At 31.0% G+C, this 24184-nt stretch overlaps 1 protein-coding gene and 3 long non-coding RNA genes across 4 annotated transcripts; 2 read left to right on the top strand and 2 right to left on the bottom strand.

The window, feature by feature from the left end:
• Positions 1 to 707: 707 nt before the first annotated feature.
• LOC134835349 (putative nuclease HARBI1) lies at positions 708 to 2315 on the top strand. Its single transcript, XM_063850225.1, has 2 exons — positions 708 to 1755; positions 2308 to 2315. Exons 1-2 carry the CDS (start codon positions 891 to 893, stop codon positions 2313 to 2315), a joined length of 873 nt encoding a protein of 290 aa, XP_063706295.1. The 5' UTR covers positions 708 to 890.
• Positions 2316 to 3817: 1502 nt separating this feature from the next.
• LOC134835800 (uncharacterized) lies at positions 3818 to 4367 on the bottom strand. The gene is made up of 3 exons (XR_010162229.1): positions 4284 to 4367; positions 4004 to 4102; positions 3818 to 3944 (listed from the first exon to the last, which is right to left on the bottom strand). It is a non-coding gene; the product is annotated as an uncharacterized LOC134835800 (long non-coding RNA).
• Positions 4368 to 6814: 2447 nt separating this feature from the next.
• LOC134835651 (uncharacterized) lies at positions 6815 to 15475 on the bottom strand. Its single transcript, XR_010162207.1, has 3 exons — positions 15295 to 15475; positions 15114 to 15236; positions 6815 to 7256 (listed from the first exon to the last, which is right to left on the bottom strand). It is a non-coding gene; the product is annotated as an uncharacterized LOC134835651 (long non-coding RNA).
• Positions 15476 to 15839: 364 nt separating this feature from the next.
• Positions 15840 to 16441, top strand: LOC134835747 (uncharacterized). Its single transcript, XR_010162223.1, has 3 exons — positions 15840 to 15967; positions 16022 to 16110; positions 16165 to 16441. It is a non-coding gene; the product is annotated as an uncharacterized LOC134835747 (long non-coding RNA).
• Positions 16442 to 24184: the final 7743 nt, after the last annotated feature.

Genomic DNA, 24184 nt, shown 5'->3' with positions numbered 1-24184 from the left:
TGAGTAATGGAGCTTCTATAAAGCCGCGGACCCGCGAAAAATTTCGCGGATTTTTTATTTTCATAAAACTTATTCCGAACTGATGTTTAATATAATATTATATATAATTGTAAAAAAAAATAACATTCTTTGAAACACGTTCTTTTTTTCAATCCTTAGAATTTTAGGCTTATTATGTCACCGTATATAAATATTTTGTCCCAATGAACTTTTACAATGTCAAATAAAATAAGTAGGTTACCAAAAAATCCGATTTACTTTTTATCAGTACTTTTATTTGTGTTGGATAATACACGATATTGTCATTTCTTTGTTTATTTTGCACGCTTTGTGTGTCATATGTTTTAGCTCCAGTGTGAGCTTTAAATAAACAGGGGCAAAAAATATAAGAACTCACATTTTTTATTGAAATAGTTTTTATCGATACTTATATTGAACCAAATCACATAAGGATGATTTTACTTAATTAATTAATTACTAGTATAATTTACTAGTATTTTAAGTTTAATCTTAATATTTCATTACAGTCTGCTGTTTTAACTATTTTAGAGCTTTTAGAGAAAAGTTTAAATTTATTTTTGAATCTTAGAAACAATGTTTTATTTTAAATATTTTTGTTGTCCCTGGCAAAATATACCATTGTACAAAAGTTTGTTTTTTTATATCAGTCATACGCCATACTTCTGACATTTCACGTCATATTGAGCTCACATTATTTTTAAATTTTTTAAAATGTCTTTAATCAACCGAATTTTATTACAAGAGTTACTAGCAGACGACGATTTAGAAAATTGTGTACGCGTTGTAATTCAAAGTGATTCTTTGAAGGAACTTCATGCTGAAAAAAAAAACTCGCCAAAATAAGTGGATATTATGAAAATGTAATAAAAATGTACAATGAGGATCAATTTCATAACTTTTTTCGAATGACTCGCACGAATATGGAGAATTTTCTAATGAAAATTGCTCCAAAATTTCCGAGATCAAAATCTAAAATACGCATTGAAAAAAAAATTATGATCGCTGTATGGACACTTGCTACACAAGAAACGTATTGCTCTATTGCCGATAGATTTGGATGTGCGACAGGAACAATTTTCAACATTGTTAGAGAGGTTTTTACTGTTTTAAAAAAAAATATTTCTGATGTTGTTATCTTCCCGAACGAAACTGAAAAAATAAGAATTTCGAAAGTATTTAAGAAAAAATCAAAAATTCCCGGCATTATTGGCTCTATCGATGGATCTCATATTGCCATTAAGGCACCTTCACACAATAATGTTGATTACTATAATCGAAAACAGCATCATTCGTTCATTTTACAAGGGATTTGTGACGACCATTTACGTTTTACCGACATTTATGTTGGTGCTCCTGGTCGTATGCACGACGCGAAAGTGTTCAAATGCAGCCCAATTTTTTTAAAATTAAACGAAATAGACTTTTTATCAACTGAACATCATTTAATGGGTGACGGCGCTTATCCTAATAATAAATTTATGATTACACCGTTTCGAGATAATGGACAATTGGATTCTACGAAGACGAGTTTTAATATTTCGTTATCATCAGTTCGTCAGTGTATTGAACGTGCATTCGGATTATTAAAAACTAAATTCCGAAGACTACGTTATATTGATATAGAAAACGCAAATTTTGGTATAGATATGGTTGTATCTGCAATATATCTCCACAATTTTATTTTGAATGAAATGTTAACAGAATGCGAGACAGAGGAACCAGATGAAGATAATAGTGTGTTTCATTTTAACGACTTTGATAACAAAAGGAATGAAATTTTATTATTATTTCAATAAAATGACAATATTTTCTTAAACTTCATTTTATTAAATTGCGTCAAAAAAAAAACAATAACATGAATTACACTTTTTGCATTCGCAATAGCTCCCTAATCAGTTCGTTGCGTTCTGGATTTTTTTTTTTGTATAATTGACACAATTAAATATAAAAAAATTATTAATATATGATTATGGATGATAGACAAGAAATTTTTTATGTTTTTTTTAAAGATATTTAAGAATTGACAACATTTTCACTTTAACATTCTTTAATATTTAATATTTTCTCTCTAACAAAACAATTAAATTCGATTCAAAAACGACAAATGACATAACAAATTCATTTTGACACAAATTTTTGTTTTTTTCACGGTCGTGTGCAAATCTATTGGAAAAAAATCGCAGAATGGAAAAGAGTTTAAATGAGACTTTTTTTAAATAAAATTTAAAAAATTTCTTGTAATTCCTTAATCATATTTTAAAATTTTTATAATTGCGTCAAATACAGACCTCTAGAAGAAGCTTCGATAGAAGAAAGAATCTTAAGTTTCTCCCTTTCTATTTCTAACAACGTACTTTTGCTCTCTCTTTTTTTTGAACAATTTTCCTGAGGTGACTCGTTGTCTCTACTAGGATCGTTGACTTCGCTTAAAGATGAAACAGTTTTCGGCAAATTTACCGTTTTATCTGATCTATAGATGTCTTCAAAATTTTCAAAATACGGCCATGATACGCTGCCACTTCCGGATAATCTATTTTGGGCTTTGATCTATAAAATTGTATGAAAAAATATTTATTCAAAAAAAAGATGCATAAAGTTTTTAAAACTTACATTATTGTATGTCCCTTTAAGATTACGAAATTTTCGCTCGACACTTGCACCATCTATTGCATACCCAATATCAATGAACTTTGATGCAAGTTTGTCCCACAACTTTTTTTTTTTTTATTTTAGGATCACGGAATTCGTTTCGCATATTTAAGTAATTTTCAAGCAAAAATTTTACTTTACTATCATCCCATTTCCTTAAAAAAAGAGAAAAATTTGATGAACAATTTTTAAGTCGTCATGAATCATCGAAGGAAAAAAATAAAAAAGGATCGCTTCAGAAACGAACAAAAAATTTTTTGAATGAGTTTAGAGAGAGAGAGAGAGAATATTTTTTGTTTTTGACGTCAAATGATAAGTTTTTAAGTCGTCATGAATCATCGAAGGAAAAAAATAAAAAAGGATCGCTTCAGAAACGAACAAAAAATTTTTTGAATGAGTTTAGAGAGAGAGAGAGAGAATATTTTTTGTTTTTGACGTCAAATGATAAGTTTTTAAGTCGTCATGAAACGAACAAACGAACAAGAAATTTTTTTGAATGAGTTTAGAGAGAGAGAGAGAGAATATTTTTTGTTTTTGACGTCAAATGATAAGTTTTTAAGTCGTCATGAATCATCGAAGGAAAAAAATAAAAAAGGATCGCTTCAGAAACGAACAAGAAATTTTTTTGAATGAGTTTAGAGAGAGAGAGAGAGAATATTTTTTGTTTTTGACGTCAAATGATAAACGCTTCAGAAACGAACAAAAAATTTTTTGAATTAGTTTAGAGAGAGAGAGAGAGAATATTTTTTGTTTTTGACGTCAAATGATAAGTTTTTAAGTCGTCATGAATCATCGAAGGGAAAAAAAGGATCGCTTTAGCAACATTCTCTTTTGTTAATCATCAATTAATAAAGACACAAAAGAGTGGGATAATAAGTTTACCCGAATGTTTTTTTTGATGATTTTGTTGGAAAGGTCTCTCTTATGGTGGAGTTTCCTGATGGATTAAATTCATCATCGTATAAACTATAGTCAAATATCGACTCCTGGTTGATTATTTGCCGAAAGAAATAACGTTAATTAAAACAACTTTTAAATTTAGAAAAACTTACTGCTTTGTTTTTTTTTGTTGTTTTTCTGGGGTTAAAAAAAGTAATTGGAAATGTTATATTTATAGTCATATATTATATCATAAAATTATAAAATACCATTTTGTAATTTAATTAATTTTTCAAACTCCTTTTCAGAATACGGCACAACTTCGATCCGGCTACCTTGTTCAATTAATTTTAGAGCTTTTTTATAAATTATTAACTTCTTCATGTATTGGAGATCTATAAAAAAAATAGTAACACATACAGAAACACGTATCGAGAAATATGTATATATATACCTTTGGTTGCTTTTTGGTACTGAGACTCAGAGCATTCGACTTGATAAAATTTTCCTTTATATTCCACTTTGAAAAAAAGTGCACTGCACTCAAAGTCGTCTAAATTAAATAAAATAATATATTAATGATTGTGTGACTTTATTATCCACAAACATCATGTGACGTTCATAAGTATAAAAAAAATACAGTTAGAAGCACATTTTTTTATCACTCATATATTTTTAAACGAAATTTTGTTTGTCAAAAAATTAATTTGAAAGTTTTTCCCTTTTTTTCTTACCATAATCCAATTCAGTATAACTTTTCTCTGACACTAAATTCGACATTTTATTATTTAAAAAAAATAAATTTAATACACTTTAACACTTTGACCGCAACACGGCAAATGAATAACAATTAAAGACTCTGTTATACAAAGTACAACGTGTCTCGTAAAATCAGGTTTTTTATATTTATTGTCTGTCTGTTGATGATTCACTATCTCTTTTATCAAAAGCGTTTAGGTCTCTTTTTTGCATGAGTAAGGCATTTTATATGTTATACAAAAAGACTAGAGACGGAAGTGATTTTGCGGAGACATATTTGTTCAAAAACAGAAATCGTTAGATTTTATGTTCAAAATTTTATAGTATTTCAAAGTCAAAAAATTATTTAGCGAGACAAGCTCGAATGCTATAGAAAAAATCCGCGAAATTTTTCGCGGGTCCGCGGATTTTATCGCGGCTTTATAGAAGCTCCATTACTCACATAAGATGAAAAAAAATTTTTTGAAAAAAAAAATTTCGCGAAAAAATCCGCGAAATTTTTCGCGGGTCCGCGGATTTTATCGCGGCTTTATAGAAGCTCCATTACTCACATAAGATGAAAAAAAACTTTTTTGAAAAAAAAAATTTCGCGAAAAAATCCGCGAAATTTTTCGCGGGTCCGCGGAATTTATCGCGGATTTTTTCGCGGCTTTATAGAAGCTCCATTACTCACATAAGATAAAAAAAAATTTTTGAAAAAAAAAATTTCGCGAAAAAATCCGCGAAATTTTTCGCGGTTCCGCGGATTTTATCGCGGCTTTATAGAAGCTCCATTACTCACAAAAGATGAAAAAAAATTTTTTGAAAAAAAAAAATCGCGAAGAAATCCGCGAAATTTTTCGCGGGTCCGCGGATTTTTTTCGCGGGTCCGCGGATCTTTTCGTTGCTTGTTGATGATCACATAACATATATATGTATAAATCGCGGCTAAAGCAGAAAAAAAAACATATATTAAAAAAACATATTAAAAAAACTGATGATAAAAGAAGTTTTCAACTTCAAAAATAGATCATTTATATTCGTCAAGATAAAAAAAGCGAACTAAAAAGGAATAAACAAGAGCTTTGTGGTAACAAAGTCGGAAAAATTGTCAAGTAAATAAAGTTACAAAATTTTTGACAACAAAAACTTGAATATAAAGGATTTATTTCAGTGTAATGTCACTCTCAATAATTATTCTGAAATAAATCCTTTATATTCAAGTTTTTGTTGTCAAAAATTTTTTAACTTTATTTACTTGACAATTTTTCCGACTTTGTTACCACAAAGCTCTTGTTTATTCCTTTTTAGTTCGCTTTTTTTATCTTGACGAATATAAATGATCTATTTTTGAAGTTGAAAACTTCTTTTATCATCAGTTTTTTTAATATGTTTTTTTAATATATGTTTTTTTAATAAATTTTTTAATATATATTTTTTTAATATATTTTTTTTAAATATATTTTTTTTATTTATTACTTTTTAGTGTTGTACAGAAGTATTTTTTAACATTTATTTAATCATAAAATCTCTAAACACTAAAAAATGACCTACAGAAAATTCATTGTAGTGACCGCCTTGGGTTAAGAGGTGTCATTTGTATGGGAGGTCCATTTTAGAGAACCCCAGGACAAAAGTGATGTATGGCAATGTTGTGCGTCTCGACAAGACAAACATTTCTGCATCATTAGATTTTTGAAATTTGCACTGGGATTTGGTTTAAATTTGAATTTTCCGTTAATTTTCCGTTATAATTTCGAACTCTTATATGGGGAAAATTTTTTGTGCATTGGGATCATGCCTCGATTCCACAAATGGGACCTAAATGAAGCAAAATAAGCACGACCTGTAGAACAAATTTTTCTTCTATTTATTATAGGAAAGCCGTAAAATCGGTTCCAACAGACTAACAGAAGCCTCATTGACAGAATATAAAGGATCTATAAAAATCAAAATATCCATTTATGATGGATTCCGATGCATACTATCACATTTTATGATGTTTTCCGATTAATCGAAAAATCCATCATGTTTAACTTGAACGCGTTCGATGGAAAAAAATTATGGAAAAAATCATTGATGTCCATCGATGGACATTCTTGAATGCACCCAATGATTTCTCTAGACAGAGCTTCTGATGTTGCCAGCTTGTATTCACAAAATTTTTCAAATGTTCACTCTTCATCGCGATAAACTTTGTTCATTGCTTCATTAATTTGTGAAAAACAACGTCAAAGATAGGCTTTCACATATAATTAAAGTCCATCACACCTTTTGTGCACAAATTATTTCACATATTTCCGTCTCAATGTCATAAATTAACAGCTGATGAATTGAAAAAAAAGAAGTTCACATCAAAATTTTATCAAATTCTGGTCTTTGTTGAAAATTATAAGATTTTTTTTCTCTATTTTTCTGATTTGTTTTATATTTATTAAAAAAAAAAATATTTATATTTGCGTTCAACTAATCAGCATGACAGCATGTTTTGACATTTTGATAATGTCGATAAAGTAGATTACGTATACGTTAGCCATATGCCTTAATGCGTACGCCTTTCTGAGTTTAAAGCTGTTGATAAATTAATTTAAATTCGTTTTATTTATTTTAAAATGTCTTTAAATTCGCTAAATTGAAAATGGATCGTTCAAGTGACGATAGCAGTCTTGATAGTGATGAAAACAATTTGTGTTGCAAAACATTAAATTTTTATGAAGATAGCTCTGAGGATGACAATGCAGAGAGTGATTCAGATTCAGAAGAATCTTCCGAGAGTGTGAACGAAAGTTCCGACAACTTATCGGCAAGTGAAATAGAAAGTTGGAGTAGCGACGATTCCACGAGCAATTTTGAAATTGATCCGCTTGATGATCCTCATGAAAATTCCGACAGTGACTCGTGCAGCGAATTCCCACCTGTGTACGATGAATTTGAACAAGACGATTCTTCCGAGTTTACTGATGATTTAACTAAAAATGTTGAAATGTTATTCATTAATTTGTATAACTCAGGTGTAACGCAAACCAATTTGGATATGTTGTCAAGAACTATAAGTGAACTGTTCAAAACTTGTCATAAATTCATTTCTAAAAAAATTTCTAATCAAACAGAACGGGATGAAGTCGGTTTTTTTTTTGACTTGGCAAATGATATCATTCTAAGTCATAAAAATGACTATCAAAGAAAAAAAAATATTAAAGAAAATGATTTCTTTATCGAGCCAATCCCTCTTTCGTATGGAGTAGTTACCCAAAAATGTCGAAATAAAAACAAATTACTCATTAAAGAGAAACCGTTAATTTTGTACCATGTTCCAATCAAACAAACACTTAGTGTTCTGTTCGAGTCGCAAACTTTCAAAAACGAATTTTTTTCTCAAACGCACTCCTGCGAACCCGATGTATTCAAAAATTTATGTTGTGGAGAAATATTTCAACGTTGTGGTCTCAAGAACGAGAAAAATCCAGTGATCATCCAACTGTATACAGACGGTATAAACGTGGCAGATGGTGCTTTTCATGGCACCTCAATTTCGGTCAAAGTTTTCAAATTTTTTGATTGAATTGTGTTTATTTATGCTTCTAATAATTATTTAAGTTGTTTTTGATGATTTTTTATAAGAAATTCAAAGCTTTCAAAAAAAAAAAACTTTTATTTTTTTTTTAAATTATTTAATTAAAAAATTTTGACAATTTTCTACTTTTCTCTAATTTTGACTTTTTTCTTTTCCAAAAGTAACTGAAATGGTTCAAATAATTATTAAAAACACAAACAAGCACAATCGAATCAAAAAATTTGAAAAAAATCGAGATAACATGAGGAGTGTGGCATGTCGACGTCAGCGACATCTACGTTGACAGGAGATGTGGAGAGTCGCGATTAATTTGAGTAAACGTAAATGGTCTGAAATAAAGTAATTTGATATTAAAATCCGAAAAAGCCTAGTTTATTTAATCAGCCCCAATTCAGCTCATCACATTGGCGACGAGGATCAAAGAGGTAATGAAGAACCGACAGAAAAACTTGTGAAAAGCGAAAAAAAAATAAATAATAAATGAAAGAGAAAAAAAAAATGAGAAGCGTCATAGAGACGCCATATTGAAAAAAAAAAAGAATCTGAAAAAAATTTATTGAAATTTGTTTGTTCTTTCAGAACTGAATTACCGAAAAAGCCTGAATATTAGCCATAGAGAGCTCGACGTCATAGTGACGAAAGAAAAGAAAAGTGTCATAGAGACCAGTCATAGAGACAAGTAAGAATTTCGAAAAAAAAAATTGATGAAATGTCATCTGAGAATGTGAATTTTATTTTAGGAATGGAAAAATTTAATATTCCAGACTTTAAATTTAAAGATTTCGAGCAAGCACAACTGCGTGAGGAATGGCGGAAGTATAAAAGAAATTTCCAGTACATCGCAAAGGCTTATGAAATTACAGATTCAAGAAAATTGAAGAATATTTTCCTTGCAAAAGCAGGCGTAGATATCCAAGAAGTCGTTGAAACAATCCCAGATGCACTTGATTCTTTCGAAATTTTGATCCAAAAACTAGATGATTATTTCGCTCCGAAACAGCATCAAGCGTTTGAGCGGTATAATTTTTGGAGTTTGAAGCAGGAGGCAGGGGAGTCACTTGGAAAGTTTCTGTTGCGTGCACAAGACCAAGCAAATCGATGTAATTTCGGGAAAACTTCTCAAGACAGTCGAAATATTTGCGTGATGGACAAAATTATTTTATTGGCCCCGCAAGAACTCCGCGAACAATTGCTTGCAAAGAAAAATCTGACAATTGACGTCGTCCATAAGATGATTAATGCATATCAAACCGTGAAAGAACAGGCAATCACGATGACCGGAGTTCATCCAGCAAATAGCGACATAAATAGAGTCGCATCAAGTAGTAAATCCGTTCCAAAGGCCAAATATTGTTACAGATGTGGCTTCGACAATCATGATGATTCAGATCCGAGATGCCCGGCGATGGGTAAAATGTGCCGAAGATGCGGGAAACCAAATCATTTTGAGAAAATGTGCGGAGCTGGGGCGCCACAGACATGGAAACGGAAGGCGGAAAATTACGATTTTACAAACAAGCGACGATTCGACAATTTTTCTCCGCGATTTGACAACCGCCATGGCGCACAACAGCAACAGTATGGAAATCGTTTTTCACGCTACGGAAATGACGCCGCACAATATCGATTTGTGAAGCCACAGACCCAAAGATTCAATTTTATTGAAGCAACCGACGATAACAACGCAATTATGGGCTTGCGAATTGGAGGAATTTTGACTAACATTTTGATAGATTCGGGCTCGATGAGAAACATCATGGATAGCGTCACTTTCCAACAATTGAAGTGTCAAGGAATGGTTATGGAAAAGTCCGATGAGCCGTCAAAGTACGAATTTAAAGGATATTCAACCGATTCAAGCCCATTGAAAGTGACTCAAACGTTCAAAACCAATGTTTCCGTGCAGGATAGAAATGAAACGATCGACGCTGAAGCTGAATTTTTCGTTGTGGAAAATGGATCTCAACCACTTTTGGGACTTGAAACGGCACAAAAACTGGGATTGTTGAAGATTGGCCTGCCAAGCACAATAAACAGTATCGAGGTATCGAGAGGAAAGCAATTTCCCAAGATGAAAGGAATCAAATTGAAAATTCCCATCGATGAATCCGTGACTCCCGTACGTCAAATGTTCCGCCGTCCGCCATTTGCGTTGAAGGATAAGATAAAGCAAAAATTGGAATTGTTGGAAAGCCAAGACATTATAGAAAAGAAATGCATTCGAAAGAAATGCTCCAATCCATGGAAAATGCTAAATTTTTCACACGACTTGACATAAAAGACGCATTCCATCAAATTGAGCTCCATGAAGATAGCCGAGACATTACAACTTTTACAACTCATATCGGGAAATATCGGTACAAAAGATTGAACTTTGGCATGTCGTGCGCGCCAGAAATGTTTCAAAGGACGCTGGAACAAATATTGTGTGAATTTGACAACGTTCTGAATTATATTGATGACATTATAATTTTTGCTCCGACAAAGGCAGAATTATTAAAAATTCAACAGAGAGTACTTAAGAAGTTAGACGACGTCGGTATATTGTTGAACCACGAGAAATGCAAATACGTCGTTGATGAAATTGAGTTTCTCGGTCATATCTTGTCATCAAACGGCATAAGACCGTCTCCAGGCAAAATAAAAGCGATTCAAAATTTTCGACCACCAACAACTATCGAAGAATGTCGAAGTTTCATCGGAATGGTGACATATGTCGGCCGGTTTATACCAAATTTGTCACAACTAACAGCTCCTTTACGAAAATTGACCAAATCTGATGTGAAATATGAATGGAACGACGAACAACATCAAGCTTTCGAAAAATTGATTAGTATGATTGGTTCACTCAATAATTTGAAATTTTTCAAAAATGAACTGAGAACAAGAGTTGTCACTGATGCTGGCCCAGAAGCCATTGGTGCAGTATTAATTCAATACAAACGGCAGCACGACGACGATGATCCTCAAGTGATAGCATATGCGAGTAAAAGTCTCTCAGACACCGAGAAACGCTATTGCCAAACAGAAAAAGAAGCGTTATCAGTTGTGTGGGGCGTTGAACATTTTTCCATATATTTGATCGGAAGAAGATTTGAACTTGAGACGGATCATAAGCCCTTGACGCGAATATTCACGGACAATTCTCGTACATGCGCAAGGATAGAGCGCTGGGTTTTGCGATTGCAATCCTTTAATTATGAAATCAAGTACAAGAAAGGGTCACAAAACGTCGCAGACCCGTTGTCAAGATTGAGTTCGTCTTCAAACAAAGAGTCATTTGAAGGAGATAGCGAATTTTTTGTGCTTGCTATTTTGGAAGCTGTTGCAGTAGATATAGCAGAAGTACAAAAAGAATCCCTTGCTGACGATGAGTTACAACGAGTCAAGACATGTTTGCAGACCGGAAAATGGAACGACCCTATTCCCTACAAAATCTCATAGGCAGACTTTTGTAAAAATGAACTAAAATTTGAACCAAATCCCATTTTTACGTTCAGAATGTATGCGAAACTCACTACAGACATACGCGTGTACGTATATTATAGTGACAACGAATTTCACAACACGCAAAATGAGCTAAGTCAATTTTTATTAATTTAAGTGTGATTTTCGTGATAATTTTAGTAAATTTAAGTCAAATGTAAAAGTTAAAGCTCTAAGTTACTTGAAAAATATAAAAGTCAAGCAAATTTGGCTTACTTTCTGCCAATTTGAAGCGGAAATTGTGTGCCGAAGAAAATACATGGAGCAAATTTTCGATTAAAAATGCCGTATTTTCGGGAAAAACAGCAAATTTTGTTGTTAAATCAGAAATGTAAGTGAATTTTTGAACAAATTTTGATGAAATCTTTAACAAAAATGTTATTTTAGAAGCTGCTAAGATGAAATTAGTCTCGCCGGCAAACAACAAAAATCCTCAAATTTTGCGTGAATTACGGGCGAAATCGAACGATGACATGTAAAATAATGTAATTTCCAAATAAAATTTTCTATTTTGACTTAAATTTTGTGTAAAATTAATGAAAAAATAAAGAAATAAACAAAATTAAGCAAAATACGTTAGAGCGTTCCGTATTTCAAAAATGTTTCATATACACTGCCTACAATGGGAAATCGTATATGGGAATAGGCATGCTATAGGCAGACTTTTAGGTAGCTTTTTGCCTGCCTATAGGCAGCCTTTTGTATGGCTATAGGCAGGTTAAGATTTGTAGGGTTGCAATTAAGTACGCACCATTCGAGTTAGAATTATTTGTGATAAATGACTTGTTAGTTCGAGGTAACAAATTGGTAATTCCCGAGTCTTTGAGACAACGACTACTCGATTTGGCCCATGAGGGACATCCGGGAAAAACTTGCATGAAACAACGACTACGGGATCGTGTTTGGTGGCACGGAATAGATAAAGATGTCGAAAAAAGGTGCGATGCATGTGAGGGATGTCGTTTAGTGGGTCGATTATCGAAACCAGAACCAATGATCCGTAAGGAAATGCCTTCTCGACCATGGATAGACGTGGCAATCGATTTTCTTGGTCCCTTACCAACGAACGAATACATTTTAGCGATCGTAGACTACTATAGTAGATACAAAGAAATCGAAATTATGACGACAATAACAGCAAAAGCCACAATCGCTCGACTCGATCGAATTTTTGCACGATTGGGATTTCCAAGAACAATCACGTTGGACAATGGTCGCCAATTTGTAAGCAACGAATTTCAAGAGTATTGCAAAACAAAAGGAATTACCTTGAATTTTACGATCCCGTACTGGCCCCAACAAAATGGGGAAATAGAACGGCAAAACAGCTCGTTGAACAAAAGATTGAAAATTAGTCACGCTTTAGGGCGTAACTGGAAATTGGATTTGAATGAATATATTTTGCAATATAACACAACCCCCCATTCAATCACAGGAAAAACTCCAACAGAGTTGATGTACGGACGGACCATTCGCTCGAAAATTCCATCGCTCAACGATTTAGCATCAGATACTCCTAATAGCGATTTCGCAGATCGGGATAAAATTCTGAAAAATAAGGGGAAGGAGACAAGTGATGCAAGAAGATACGCGAAAAAGTCGGAATTGAAGGTTGGGGATGTCGTATTGGCAGCAAAAGTGGGACCAGTTGGAAAATTGGACACTACATTCGAAAACACCGAATACTCGATCGTTGACAAAAGTGGGTCCAAAGCAATTATCAGAGATAAAAATGGAAATCAATATCAACGGAACGTGGCGCATTTGAAGAAAGTGGTCCCATTGCAAAGTGTGACTCCCGACGAAGAAAATCCGGTGCAACCAGCTCCAGGAACTGAAACTAGGCCATCTCGTATCAGGAAGAAGCCAGCACACTTGACTGATTATGTTCTTGCGGGTCGATTAATGGAGGTATCGTCTTTTGAAAAGAAAGGGAGATGTGGCATGTCGACGTCAGCGACATCTACGTTGACAGGAGATGTGGAGAGTCGCGATTAATTTGAGTAAACGTAAATGGTCTGAAATAAAGTAATTTGATATTAAAATCCGAAAAAGCCTAGTTTATTTAATCAGCCCCAATTCAGCTCATCACAAGGAGCAAAATGACTCTCCTTCAAAATTTTCGAAAATTCATAAAAAAATAATTTGACCTGTACAGCTTGACAAAAAAAAATACGTATCGAATATTTTTTTAATCCTCTATCAACTCCAATAGGTTTCAAAATTGTTAAATTGTTGGTTTAAAATTGTTCAAAATTGTTGGACCGTGAATCAGATGCAAAAATTTCTAAAAATTGAAAATAAAAAAATTAAAATTAATTGAAAAAAAATTGTCGACATTTTTATTATTTTTAAAATGAGAAAAAAATTTTTTATTTTTACATGGAAATAATTAATCATTTTATATTTTTATTGAAAATGATTAATTTTTTAAATTTTAGGAATGCCGGATGCCTTCAATCTATTTTTTTTTTGTATACATTGTTTAATTTCGTTGCCTGAATTAGCATCGAATAGAAGTTTGCGCGGTATCCCTCAAAGAAAATCTGAAAATTTCTACAAAGATTTTGAAAACATTGTGGAAGAAGAAGGAATTGACGCACAAAATGATTCTCAATTTTTGAAGAGATCAAAAGGAATAAAAAGAAAATCTGAGCTCAGTAGATTAAATTATTTCAAAATTCCAGAATGTATTGGAGTTGATTGCTTTCATGATTTGGATGAAGGCGTTTCTCCTAATTTATTAAAATTCATAATGGAAAAAATTGTGCAGAAAGGATTGCTAACAAAAGAAGAGATGATTTCGAGAATAACTGGATTTCAGTACGGCGAACTGGATCAAAGTTACCGAATAGATGATTTGCGTCATAAGTCACTAAGTCAGGTCTTCAAACGAGAAACTTTCTTTTAAGATTTAATTTTATGTTCCACGACTTAAAATTGAAAGCAAAGTATTTTGAAGCAGTTTCGTTACTGTCGCGAATAACTCAAATAGTATATTCGTCGATGTTGACAAAAGCAACTGTTGAAAAGTTAGATGAACTTGTGAAGTCATTTTTAAATATTTGGATTGAAAATTTCAAACAAAAGGGAATTCCCAAACTGCATTTTCTTCTTCATTATGCGCAGGTCGTATATAAATTGGGACCATTGTCATTGCTTGAAACATCTTGTTTCGAAAGAAAACATCGAGCGTTTACCAGATTTATGGAAAAAAACCCGCAGCATATTAACGTTTTAAAAAGTTTGTCACATCGACACATGACAAAATGGGCTTTTGACTGGAAATACAATGAAAATTTTCATACACTTCAAGTATCTAAAAAAAAAGAAATAAAAAAGTTAAACCATCAACGAATAGTTTCCGATGTGGTTGATCTAAAAAAAGAAGTGATGATTGTTGAATGGGCGAAATACATATACACTTATAAAAAGAACTTATTTGTGACGCAAAAATTAGATGAAGATTTTAGTTTTCACAGAATAATATCAGTTATTGTGGTAAAAAGTGAAATTTTACTTCATTGTCAAACTGTAAAAACAAAATTTGACGAATTTTATGCCGCGTTCAAAATTATTCAGGATGATACGAACGAAATTGAACAAGTATTTCGACTAGAAGATCTTCACATTAGGCAAACATTCTCACAAATCCAGCCATACAACAGCACCGAAACATTCATAATTTGTAAGAAAAATGTAATTGTCGAATAAATTCGAAAAAATACTGATAAAAAACTCCAAAAGAGTTGTTATATTTTCTTACCAAAAAAATTTAGCGATGATAACCACAATTCTTCTACTTGATATTTCAAATAAATCCTGGTTTCCAACATTGTTCCTTACTGAAAATCAAGCCACGTTTGAATTTTCCCGATTTGTTTTGTTTCTGAATTAAAAATATTGATCAATAAATGTTTCAAAGACTCAAAAAGTTAAGAACTCACAAAATCACCAACACGATTCTGTCGAACTAATTTTTTGAAACACCAATTTTCGTCTCAATCTTTAACAAAATAATGTTTTTTATGCTGCATAACACGTCCTATGTCTCTAGTTTGATATTTTATACGGATTTAAGTCAAATCAAGACAAAAATTCTTTTAAAATAAATAAAATTAGGAAAAAATCCAGACTTGAAGAGAATGTAAACAATACTAAGTGCATGTGGTCGGCTAGCACTATTTCATACTCCTCAAAAGTCACTCATGGATTTCATCTGTTACTATCGGAAACAGGCGGATTTCATACAGTCACTATCGAAATTCATCAAGTTACTAATGGATTTTCTTAACGAAAAATCCAATGTTTACATCACGCTCCTCATGCTTTAAAAAAAATTATTTTTGCATCGCTTGGCATAAAAATTGCAAAAAACGAGGAAAAAGTTGTAATTCTGAAGTTGTACATAGTTTAACTGACTTTCCGCAGTTAATTATTAAATATTTTTTGTTAGAGATATTCCATCGTGCTTAAAACAATGTAAATTTGGTGATTTCACTGGAAGCTCCAATCATCCGTCAAAAATTTTGCCTTTTGGACAAACATTGTTTTATTCTTCATTTCTTTCGACATTGATGCTGAATTTTTATTTTTGTAGAATTTACTTGTTGAGTTTTGGTAAGCTGTCTTGAAATTTACAGAGATATTTTACCTGAACTAAGCATTTTACAGTCAAAATTCCAAAATCTTAAATGGATCAAATTGATTCTGCAATGGATGACTGATCCGAAGACTGAAATGCGAGAAAAATTCAGTCAGAGGTAAGTTATTAAGCTATGTTAAAAATGAAACTGTCCTTACCAAGCATTTTTCAGCTCATAATTTCTCAAATTTAATACTGGAAAATCAAGGTTACAACGATTCTCATGTGAGACGAAATAGATTTGAGACGCTTGATGTTAGTTGTTTGCTTAAAAAAGAGGAAATTCAAGATGACGATTCAATATCATAATGGATTCTGTTTCTCGTAACATTTGAATGATGTCAATTCCACGTTTTAACCAGCAGAAGTCTCTGCAAAATGTTATTTCTTCAATTTAGGATGGATTTTGTGTCGCTTTCGCGGTCAATTTTTCTTCGATCATTGAAAATTAAGTTAAATTTGGCTAGTATGATTTCAATCAAAGATTTGGACGCTCCAAATGAAATTCAATATTTTTTTGTCCAGTGTCCCATTTTAAATACCAAAAACGCCTGGGGTAAAAATAACACAAAAAAAAATTAAAAATTTCATCAAATATTAAAGTTTTTTGGTCTTATTTCATAAAATTTAAGAAATTTTGAAAAAAAAAAAAAAAATTTTTTTCAAAAAATTTGTATTGCAAAATTGTATTTCAGAATAGGTATCCTTCTTTAAAAATATTTTTCATAAAAATTGCTGTAATTTTTTTTTTTTCAAAAAAATTTTGAAAGTTTTTTTTATGATTCGGTCAAAAAAATGTTAGAAATTCTATATGAAGAATTCAAAAAAATTTTTTATATTTTATTTTACTTTTTTTTGGGGAGACGGCATTTTTCTTTCAGTTTCATTTGGAGTTTCATTTGGAGCGGCCTTAAAAAAAATCAGACATATTTTTTTAACTTTTTGATTCTTGATTGTGATCGAAGTCATACAAGCTTGGTCAGTTTGTCAACGCTAAAACTCAAATTTTGCATCAGATAGAACGGTTTTTTTCTGATGATGATTTTCATTTTAGGAACGTTGGAATTCATGGAGCCCGAAATGTACGAAGATCATTACATTTATCGACATTTATGTGTTTGGCATGTGCATGTTCGAGATGGCAACGTCTGAATATCCGTACGACGAGTGTTGAACGCTCGCGCAAATCTACTGGAAAGTTGTGAAAGGCGTCAAAATTCGACAACATCGAAAATCCCGTTGTCAAGAAAATTTTTAAGAAAGTTTTTCATGAATAACACCGGAATTTGGGAGATTTTTATTCAGAATCCGGAAGTGATAAAGATTAAATATCATTTGCGGATAATGAATCTGAAAAACGCGTGAACAAGCACAAGGAAAAAGAGGCGATTTTGACACGAAAACGGACAATTTTGACGAAATGTCGCACGAAATGTGAAAATCTGGACAAATTTAGGACGAAGATTTGCCGCGTGTGGAGAAATTGATGAAGATTTAGGCGCAAACGCTGTCGAAATACCGAAATAGAGGGACAAACGCAGATTCGCTTGTATGAGGAATAGAAGCAACAAAAGTTCTTAGCGGAGTAAAAATTGTTTGCGGAGCAGTTGGAATTGCAACAAGCCAAAACATGAACAACAAGGAGCTCCAAACAAACGAACAAACGGTCGATCAACTTCAACATTTTTTTTGCATCAATTTTTGCTGATCTATAAAGACATGAAACTTCAAAATTAAAAAAAAATCAACTCAAAAGCGTAATTTGACAGTTTTTTCAAGCTTTTTCTCAAACAACTTTTATTTAGTGATAATATTAGAGTTTTATTTAGTTTATTTAAACATTATTCAGTCATCAGTACCATATAATTCTTATTTTTTGATCAAATTTAACAAAGTATGAGAATTATAAAAATTTTTTCCGATACTGTAAACAGCGTATCTGAAAAAACCATAAACTTTTTTCAAATTATCAGGATACTTAATATTAAAAATTTCATACATCTTAAAAACTACATCAAAAACAGTAGAAAATCGTTGATATTTATTTGGAGACATACTAATGATATGGGACTCAAATGATATCATGAATGATATGTTATCCCCTTTTTGCACGATAATTAATGGAAATGGTTTTTCTCTTGTTTGGTTTTTAATGTCTTCAATAGAGGTGTTTTCATTAACAGTTAAATAAAGAGATTAATGGCATTCTCAAAACCGCCAGGAACTCTTCCGAGTAAATATATCAACTTTTCAAAAGTTGTAATTTCATTGTTTATGGCACTGAAAACATGATTTTTTTTTTTATTTTTACTATATTCGCGAGCAATAAATTCTATTACGTTGTCAGCCTCATTTAAAAGTTTTTTTCGTGATTGTTTGTGACATAATTTAAATTCGAAATGAATAAATTCGATATTTTGAAAGAATACATCGAACACAAAATTAGTAGAACCACTTTTGATGGCTTCTTGTCTTTCAGTGATTGAGCTTTTTAATGCTTTTTTAATGTTTTTTTTTGTATTTGAAGAATACACTACTGTTCTTAAGTACGCTATATCCTCAGATTCCGCTGCTTGATTAACTTGTTGCGCTTCCTCTTCCTGTGTCGAATTATTGATTGAATTTCTTCGATTGAAGTCGGATCTTCTTGACCGTGCAGGGGGTTCGTCTCGAGGAAGGTCGTCAACATCGTCATTACAGTTTTCTTCAATTAATGAACGATTTGTTTTAAGATATGATTTACGTTGGTTCCGCAATGCCATTCAAAAACATCCCAAAGCAGAGTTTTTTCCAATAAGTATTTGCAAATCCAAAAAAGCTTTTGAAAAACATGACTTAATTGCTTTCGCATACTTCACACGAGTTGAATTTCTCGGCAACTCCCCTTCCAATTTCATAATAGCAAATCTTGCCACTGTTCGGACTACTTCGTTTTTCAAGTTTTGAGGTAAATCCTTTTTTTTTTATAAGTCTCGAAAATTATTTTATTTTTTACTGAATGTGTTTTCAGTATTTTTTTGATGCACTGAAATAAAACACATAATAAACTTTTGTTAATTAATTTAAATTACAGCTTACAGCTTTATTTATGGAGACTCGAGTCATTTTTGAAAAAATATAATCACAGAAACGTAGAATGCATAAATTAATAAATAATCAAAAAGTTTTTAAACACGTGAAACAAAGTACAGACACACTTAAAATACTATATTGAAGACAATGTTGAAGCAAACGTGTTCGATGACATGAGTTTTTTTTTTGCTTTACTTCATTGTGAAAGCAGTTTGTTTTATTAATTGATTTGCCAATACAATGACAAAAAAACAACTGAAATTTAGATAATAAACAAGAATAATTATTGCATATACTCAAATATTGAACAAGCAACTTGAGAAACAACTCGGCAATAAGAATTTCTTATTTAAAATTTATTTAAGAGCAATCTAACAAAAAAATTTTAAAAATTATAATAAAATTTAAAAAAAAATTATAATATAGAGAAGAAAATTCTTTTGGACTCGGAACAATTTTTTTCAAGTCACTTTTGCGATTTTCTCCAAAAAATTGCGCTCATAACGGGCGATTTTCTTCAGATGACTTCGGATTCTTCAACAACTTGTACTCAAAACAGGCATTTTTCTTCAGATGACTTCGGATTGTCGAACGAATTGCGCTCAAAACCAACAATTTTCTTCAGATGACTTCGGATTCTTCAACAACTTGTACTCAAAACGGGCATTTTGCTTCAGATGACTTCGGATTCTCCAACAACTTGCACTCAAAATTTATATAATGTATGTTATGAGTCACTCATTAAGCTTCATTTTGATATCACATATTATTGATTCTTTTTTTTTTTTTTTAATTTGATCATTAAGAAAATCATTAAAAATTTGCTTAAAAATGCAAAAAAAAAACAAAACATGAATATTCTCTTTTCTTTTGATAATTAATTTAGTTTTCTGACCCAATTTCCGCCATTTTAAATCCGTATGAGTTTTTTTTTTACTTTTCGAGTCATTTTCATTGGTCAAAATATTTTGAAAGTTTTTGTCCTCAAAACACTTCTTATTTCAAACCTTTCATGCTAAGATTAGGACTTTTTTTACAAAAATTAACATTTTTAAGCTCATCTTATTCAAAAAATTTTCTGAAACTTTGACTTTCGATAAAATCACTTAAACCTAAAAAATTCAGATTTTGCACAGCATGATGATTTGGTACTTTGAATGAGTCATTTTCTTGACTTTCTCTCATAAATCATGATAAAACATCAAAAAATAGTTAAAAAATTAAAAAAAAATAGAAAATATTCAAAAAAAAAAAAATTCTAAAAGATATAAATCTCATTAAAATACTTAAAAATCCAATTTTCATTTGAGTTTTTGCTTGAATTCATAGCAAAACGTTTTCAATTTAACAAAAAAATTAAAAAAATCCAAAAATTGAACTGATCCTAAGGGCTCGATGAGTAAATTTAAGGATGAAAATGAGTAATTCTTATGCATATATGAGTAAAAAATACCTAAAAAGTGAGTAAATTTTACACATTTACGGAGTAATTTTTACTCACAAAATGAGTAATTAAGCATCAAAAATTTTTTAGTGGGCATATGGAAAATTCGGAAAAACTCAAAAACACTTTTCTTGAAATAACTCCTTACAAACCGATTTTACCCAAAATCGGTAAATGCCATTAAATTGCTGAGAAAATTTTAGTAAGATCCGTCATACATCATATTTCTGAAAAACAACTCTAAACGGGGGAAAAATGCATTTTTATGATTTTTCGACAAAAAATCCATGCCTAACCCTGTCATTTTTGCACGAAAACTCAAAAATGACTCATTTCTCGAGATATCTCAAAAACTTAAAGTCCGATCAAAAAAATTTAAACGCCAAAATTATTCTAAAATTATTTTCTTTATCATATGACATTTTAATTTTATTTATTACTTTATTATTATGTTCATTTTTATTTCAATTTTTATTTTTATTATTATTTTTATTTTTATTAAAATTAAAATTAAAATTAAAATTAAAATTAAAATTAAAATTAAAATTAAAATTAAAATTAAAATTAAAATTAAAATTAAAATTAAAATTAAAATTAAAATTAAAATTAAAATTAAAATTAAAATTAAAATTAAAATTAAAATTAAAATTAAAATTAAAATTAAAATTAAAATTAAAATTAAAATTAAAATTAAAATTAAAATTAAAATTAAAATTAAAATTAAAATTAAAATTAAAATTAAAATTAAAATTAAAATTAAAATTAAAATTAAAATTAAAATTTATTTTCATTTTTATTATTTTTTAGATGACCGTAGCAAACAAATACATTGAAAATTTCCTGAAAGAAATCCAAACGTTTAGCGGTGAAGCTAAAATGAAAGCTATCAATGAAAGCATTGATGCAGCCCTATGGGCAATTCACCAAAGAATCAGTACTGATTCAGTACTGAACCCTTGAAGAAGCGTCATGAGTTACAAGCGTTACATTTTCATACAAAAGATGCGTTACTATGCGCAGTGATGTAACGCATACTCTCAGCAAATCTTCAGTGTTGGTGAATTTCAGTGCTGATTCACCAATGACTTTTTCAAAATTTTCACACACATTAAGTACTGACTCTCCGCTGATTTTCAGTGGTGAATCTGGCATGATTTGATTTTCGATGTTTTAAACATCGCAAAAATGGTACTCCTGAATCACCAATGATTCAGCAGTGATTTGAAAATTTTTCATAAAAAAAGGGAACCATCAATGCTTAAATGGCATTAATGATTCCCTAATGAATTTCTTCAATGTATCTTCACTGAATTTCACTGAGTTATCAACACTCCTGAATCACCAATGATTCAGCAGTGATTTGAAAATTTTTGATAAAAAAAGGGAACCATTGGGAAACCATCAATGCTAAAATGTCATTGATGATTCCCCAATGATTCCCTTCAATGTATCTTTACTGAAATTCACTAAGTTAACAATACTCCTGAATCCCCAATGATTCAGCAGTGTTTTTAAATATTGTTCATAAAAGGGAAACCATTGGAAAACCATCAAAGCTAAAATGTCATTGATGATTCTCCAATGATTCCTTTCAACATATTCAACACTTCACATTTACAATACTTAACTTTCGTAATACTTATAACTAACCCATGATTTTCTTCACTGAATCTTCACTGACATGCATTTCTGTATAAAGTTACCATTATGATTTCCATTCATTAAAGATTCATTGGTGATTCCTAAAAGTAGAAGAAAAAAGTTCAAATTATGATTATCAGTAAAGATTCTTACATGATTCTTGCATCTTCAATACTTGTCCATTTTGGTCTTCTTAACTAAAAATAAAAAATACATATTCATTAATGAATCAGCGATGATACTTACTTCATATGTCTCCATCGGCTTGCTTTCCATCCTTTATATAGAAAATTTTCCTATAGGTCCATCGATAACTCCAGCCAAAGCGCCCGCTTAAATTTTCCTGCTGAATTAGTGCTGAACAGCTACTGATTTTCAAATTCATTGACGATTCATTGGTGTTTCAGTCATTACACATCATTCAACAGAGGCTCCTTTTTGGTACCCCATATAGGAAATTTTCCTATAGGTCCATCGAGAACTCCAGCCAAAGTGCCCGCTTAAATTTCCATGCTGAATTACCCATGAATTCAAAGTCCATTGGTGATTCAGTGATGATTCAGCCATTACTACAGAGGCTCTCTTCTGGTACACCATATAGAAAATATGTCCTTAGGCTATACGACAACTCCAGCCAAAGTGTCCGCTTAAATTTCCATGCTGAATTACCCATGAATTCAAAATCAATCAGTGATTCAGTGTTGATTCATTAATGATTCAGCATTGTCAAATTTCTTGAAACCATCACCCCCTATAATAGTTATGCCAACATTACAGACTTAAGTGAAAAAAATTTTTTTTCGAATTTTTTCAAATTTTTTTGTTTTTTACGTAGCTTGTCTCGTACATAGGACGAATTCAGGAAGGAATTTTTTTTTTACTCGTCTCATATGAGATGTGGCCTTATGCAAACCAAAAATTCAGGAGGGTTTCAGGACTTGTTCAGTGAAGCGAAAATTTTTCAAAATTTTACGTTCTATAGGGTTATCGGGAGTCAAGCCGAGGGTCCGGCTTGACATTAATAGCTGAATTAGTACTGAATAACTCATGATTTTCAGGGATTCAGATATTTTGGTATTTGAATATAAGATGATTTTATCCTGAATTTCACCCTTGCCTCATTGGTGATTTTCTTCAATGAATCTTTAATGAAATTTCGACCACAAAACTTTAAATTTTTTGTTCAAGTTTTTGAGGTTTTAAATATTCAGTGCAGATTCAGTACTGAATTTCTTTAATGAATCTTTAATGAAATTTTGAATCAAAAAAACTTGTAATTTTTACTTGAAAGTTTTTGAGGCTTTGAAAATTCAGTGCAGATTCAGTACTGAATTTCTTTAATGAATCTTTAATGAAATTTTGACCTCAAAATCTTGCAATTTTTTTCTTAAAGTTTTTGAGGCTTTAAAAATTCAGTGCAGATTCAGTACTGAATTTCTTTAATGAATCTTTAATGAAATTTTGACCTCAAAATCTTGCAATTTTTTACTTGAAATTTTTTGAGGCTTTGAAAATTCAGTGCAGATTCAGTACTGAACTTCATAATTGAATCTTTAATGAAATTTTGACCACAAAAACTTGTAATTTTTTTCTTAAAGTTTTTGAGGCTTTAAAAATTCAGTGCAGATTCAGTACTGAACTTCATAATTGAATCTTCAATGAAATTTTGGATAAGAAAATCTTATAATTTTTTTTCGTAAGTTTTTGAGGCTTTGAAAATTCAGTGCAGATTCAGTACTGAACTTCATAATTGAATCTTTAATGAAATTTTGACCACAAAAACTTGTAATTTTTTTCTTCAAGTTTTTGAGGCTTTGAAAATTCAGTGCAGATTCAGTACTGAATTTCTTTAATGAATCTTTAATGAAATTTTGACCTCAAAATCTTGCAATTTTTTTCTTAAAGTTTTTGAGGCTTTGAAAATTCAGTGCAGATTCAGTACTGAATTTCTTTAATGAATCTTTACTGAAATTTTAAATGTCATAATTTTTCTTGAAGTTTTTTTGATTCAAAACTTCATTAAAGATTCATTGAA

The sequence above is a fragment of the Culicoides brevitarsis genome, chromosome 3 (assembly GCF_036172545.1).
Source record: "Culicoides brevitarsis isolate CSIRO-B50_1 chromosome 3, AGI_CSIRO_Cbre_v1, whole genome shotgun sequence".
Lineage (NCBI taxonomy): Eukaryota > Metazoa > Arthropoda > Insecta > Diptera > Ceratopogonidae > Culicoides > Culicoides brevitarsis.
This window is presented reverse-complemented; position numbering and strand designations above follow the sequence as displayed.

What these genes read in the sequence shown, in the direction of transcription:
- LOC134835349 (XM_063850225.1), top strand. Translation starts at nt 891, where the DNA reads ATGTACAATGAGGATCAATTTCATAACTTTTTTCGAATGACTCGCACG.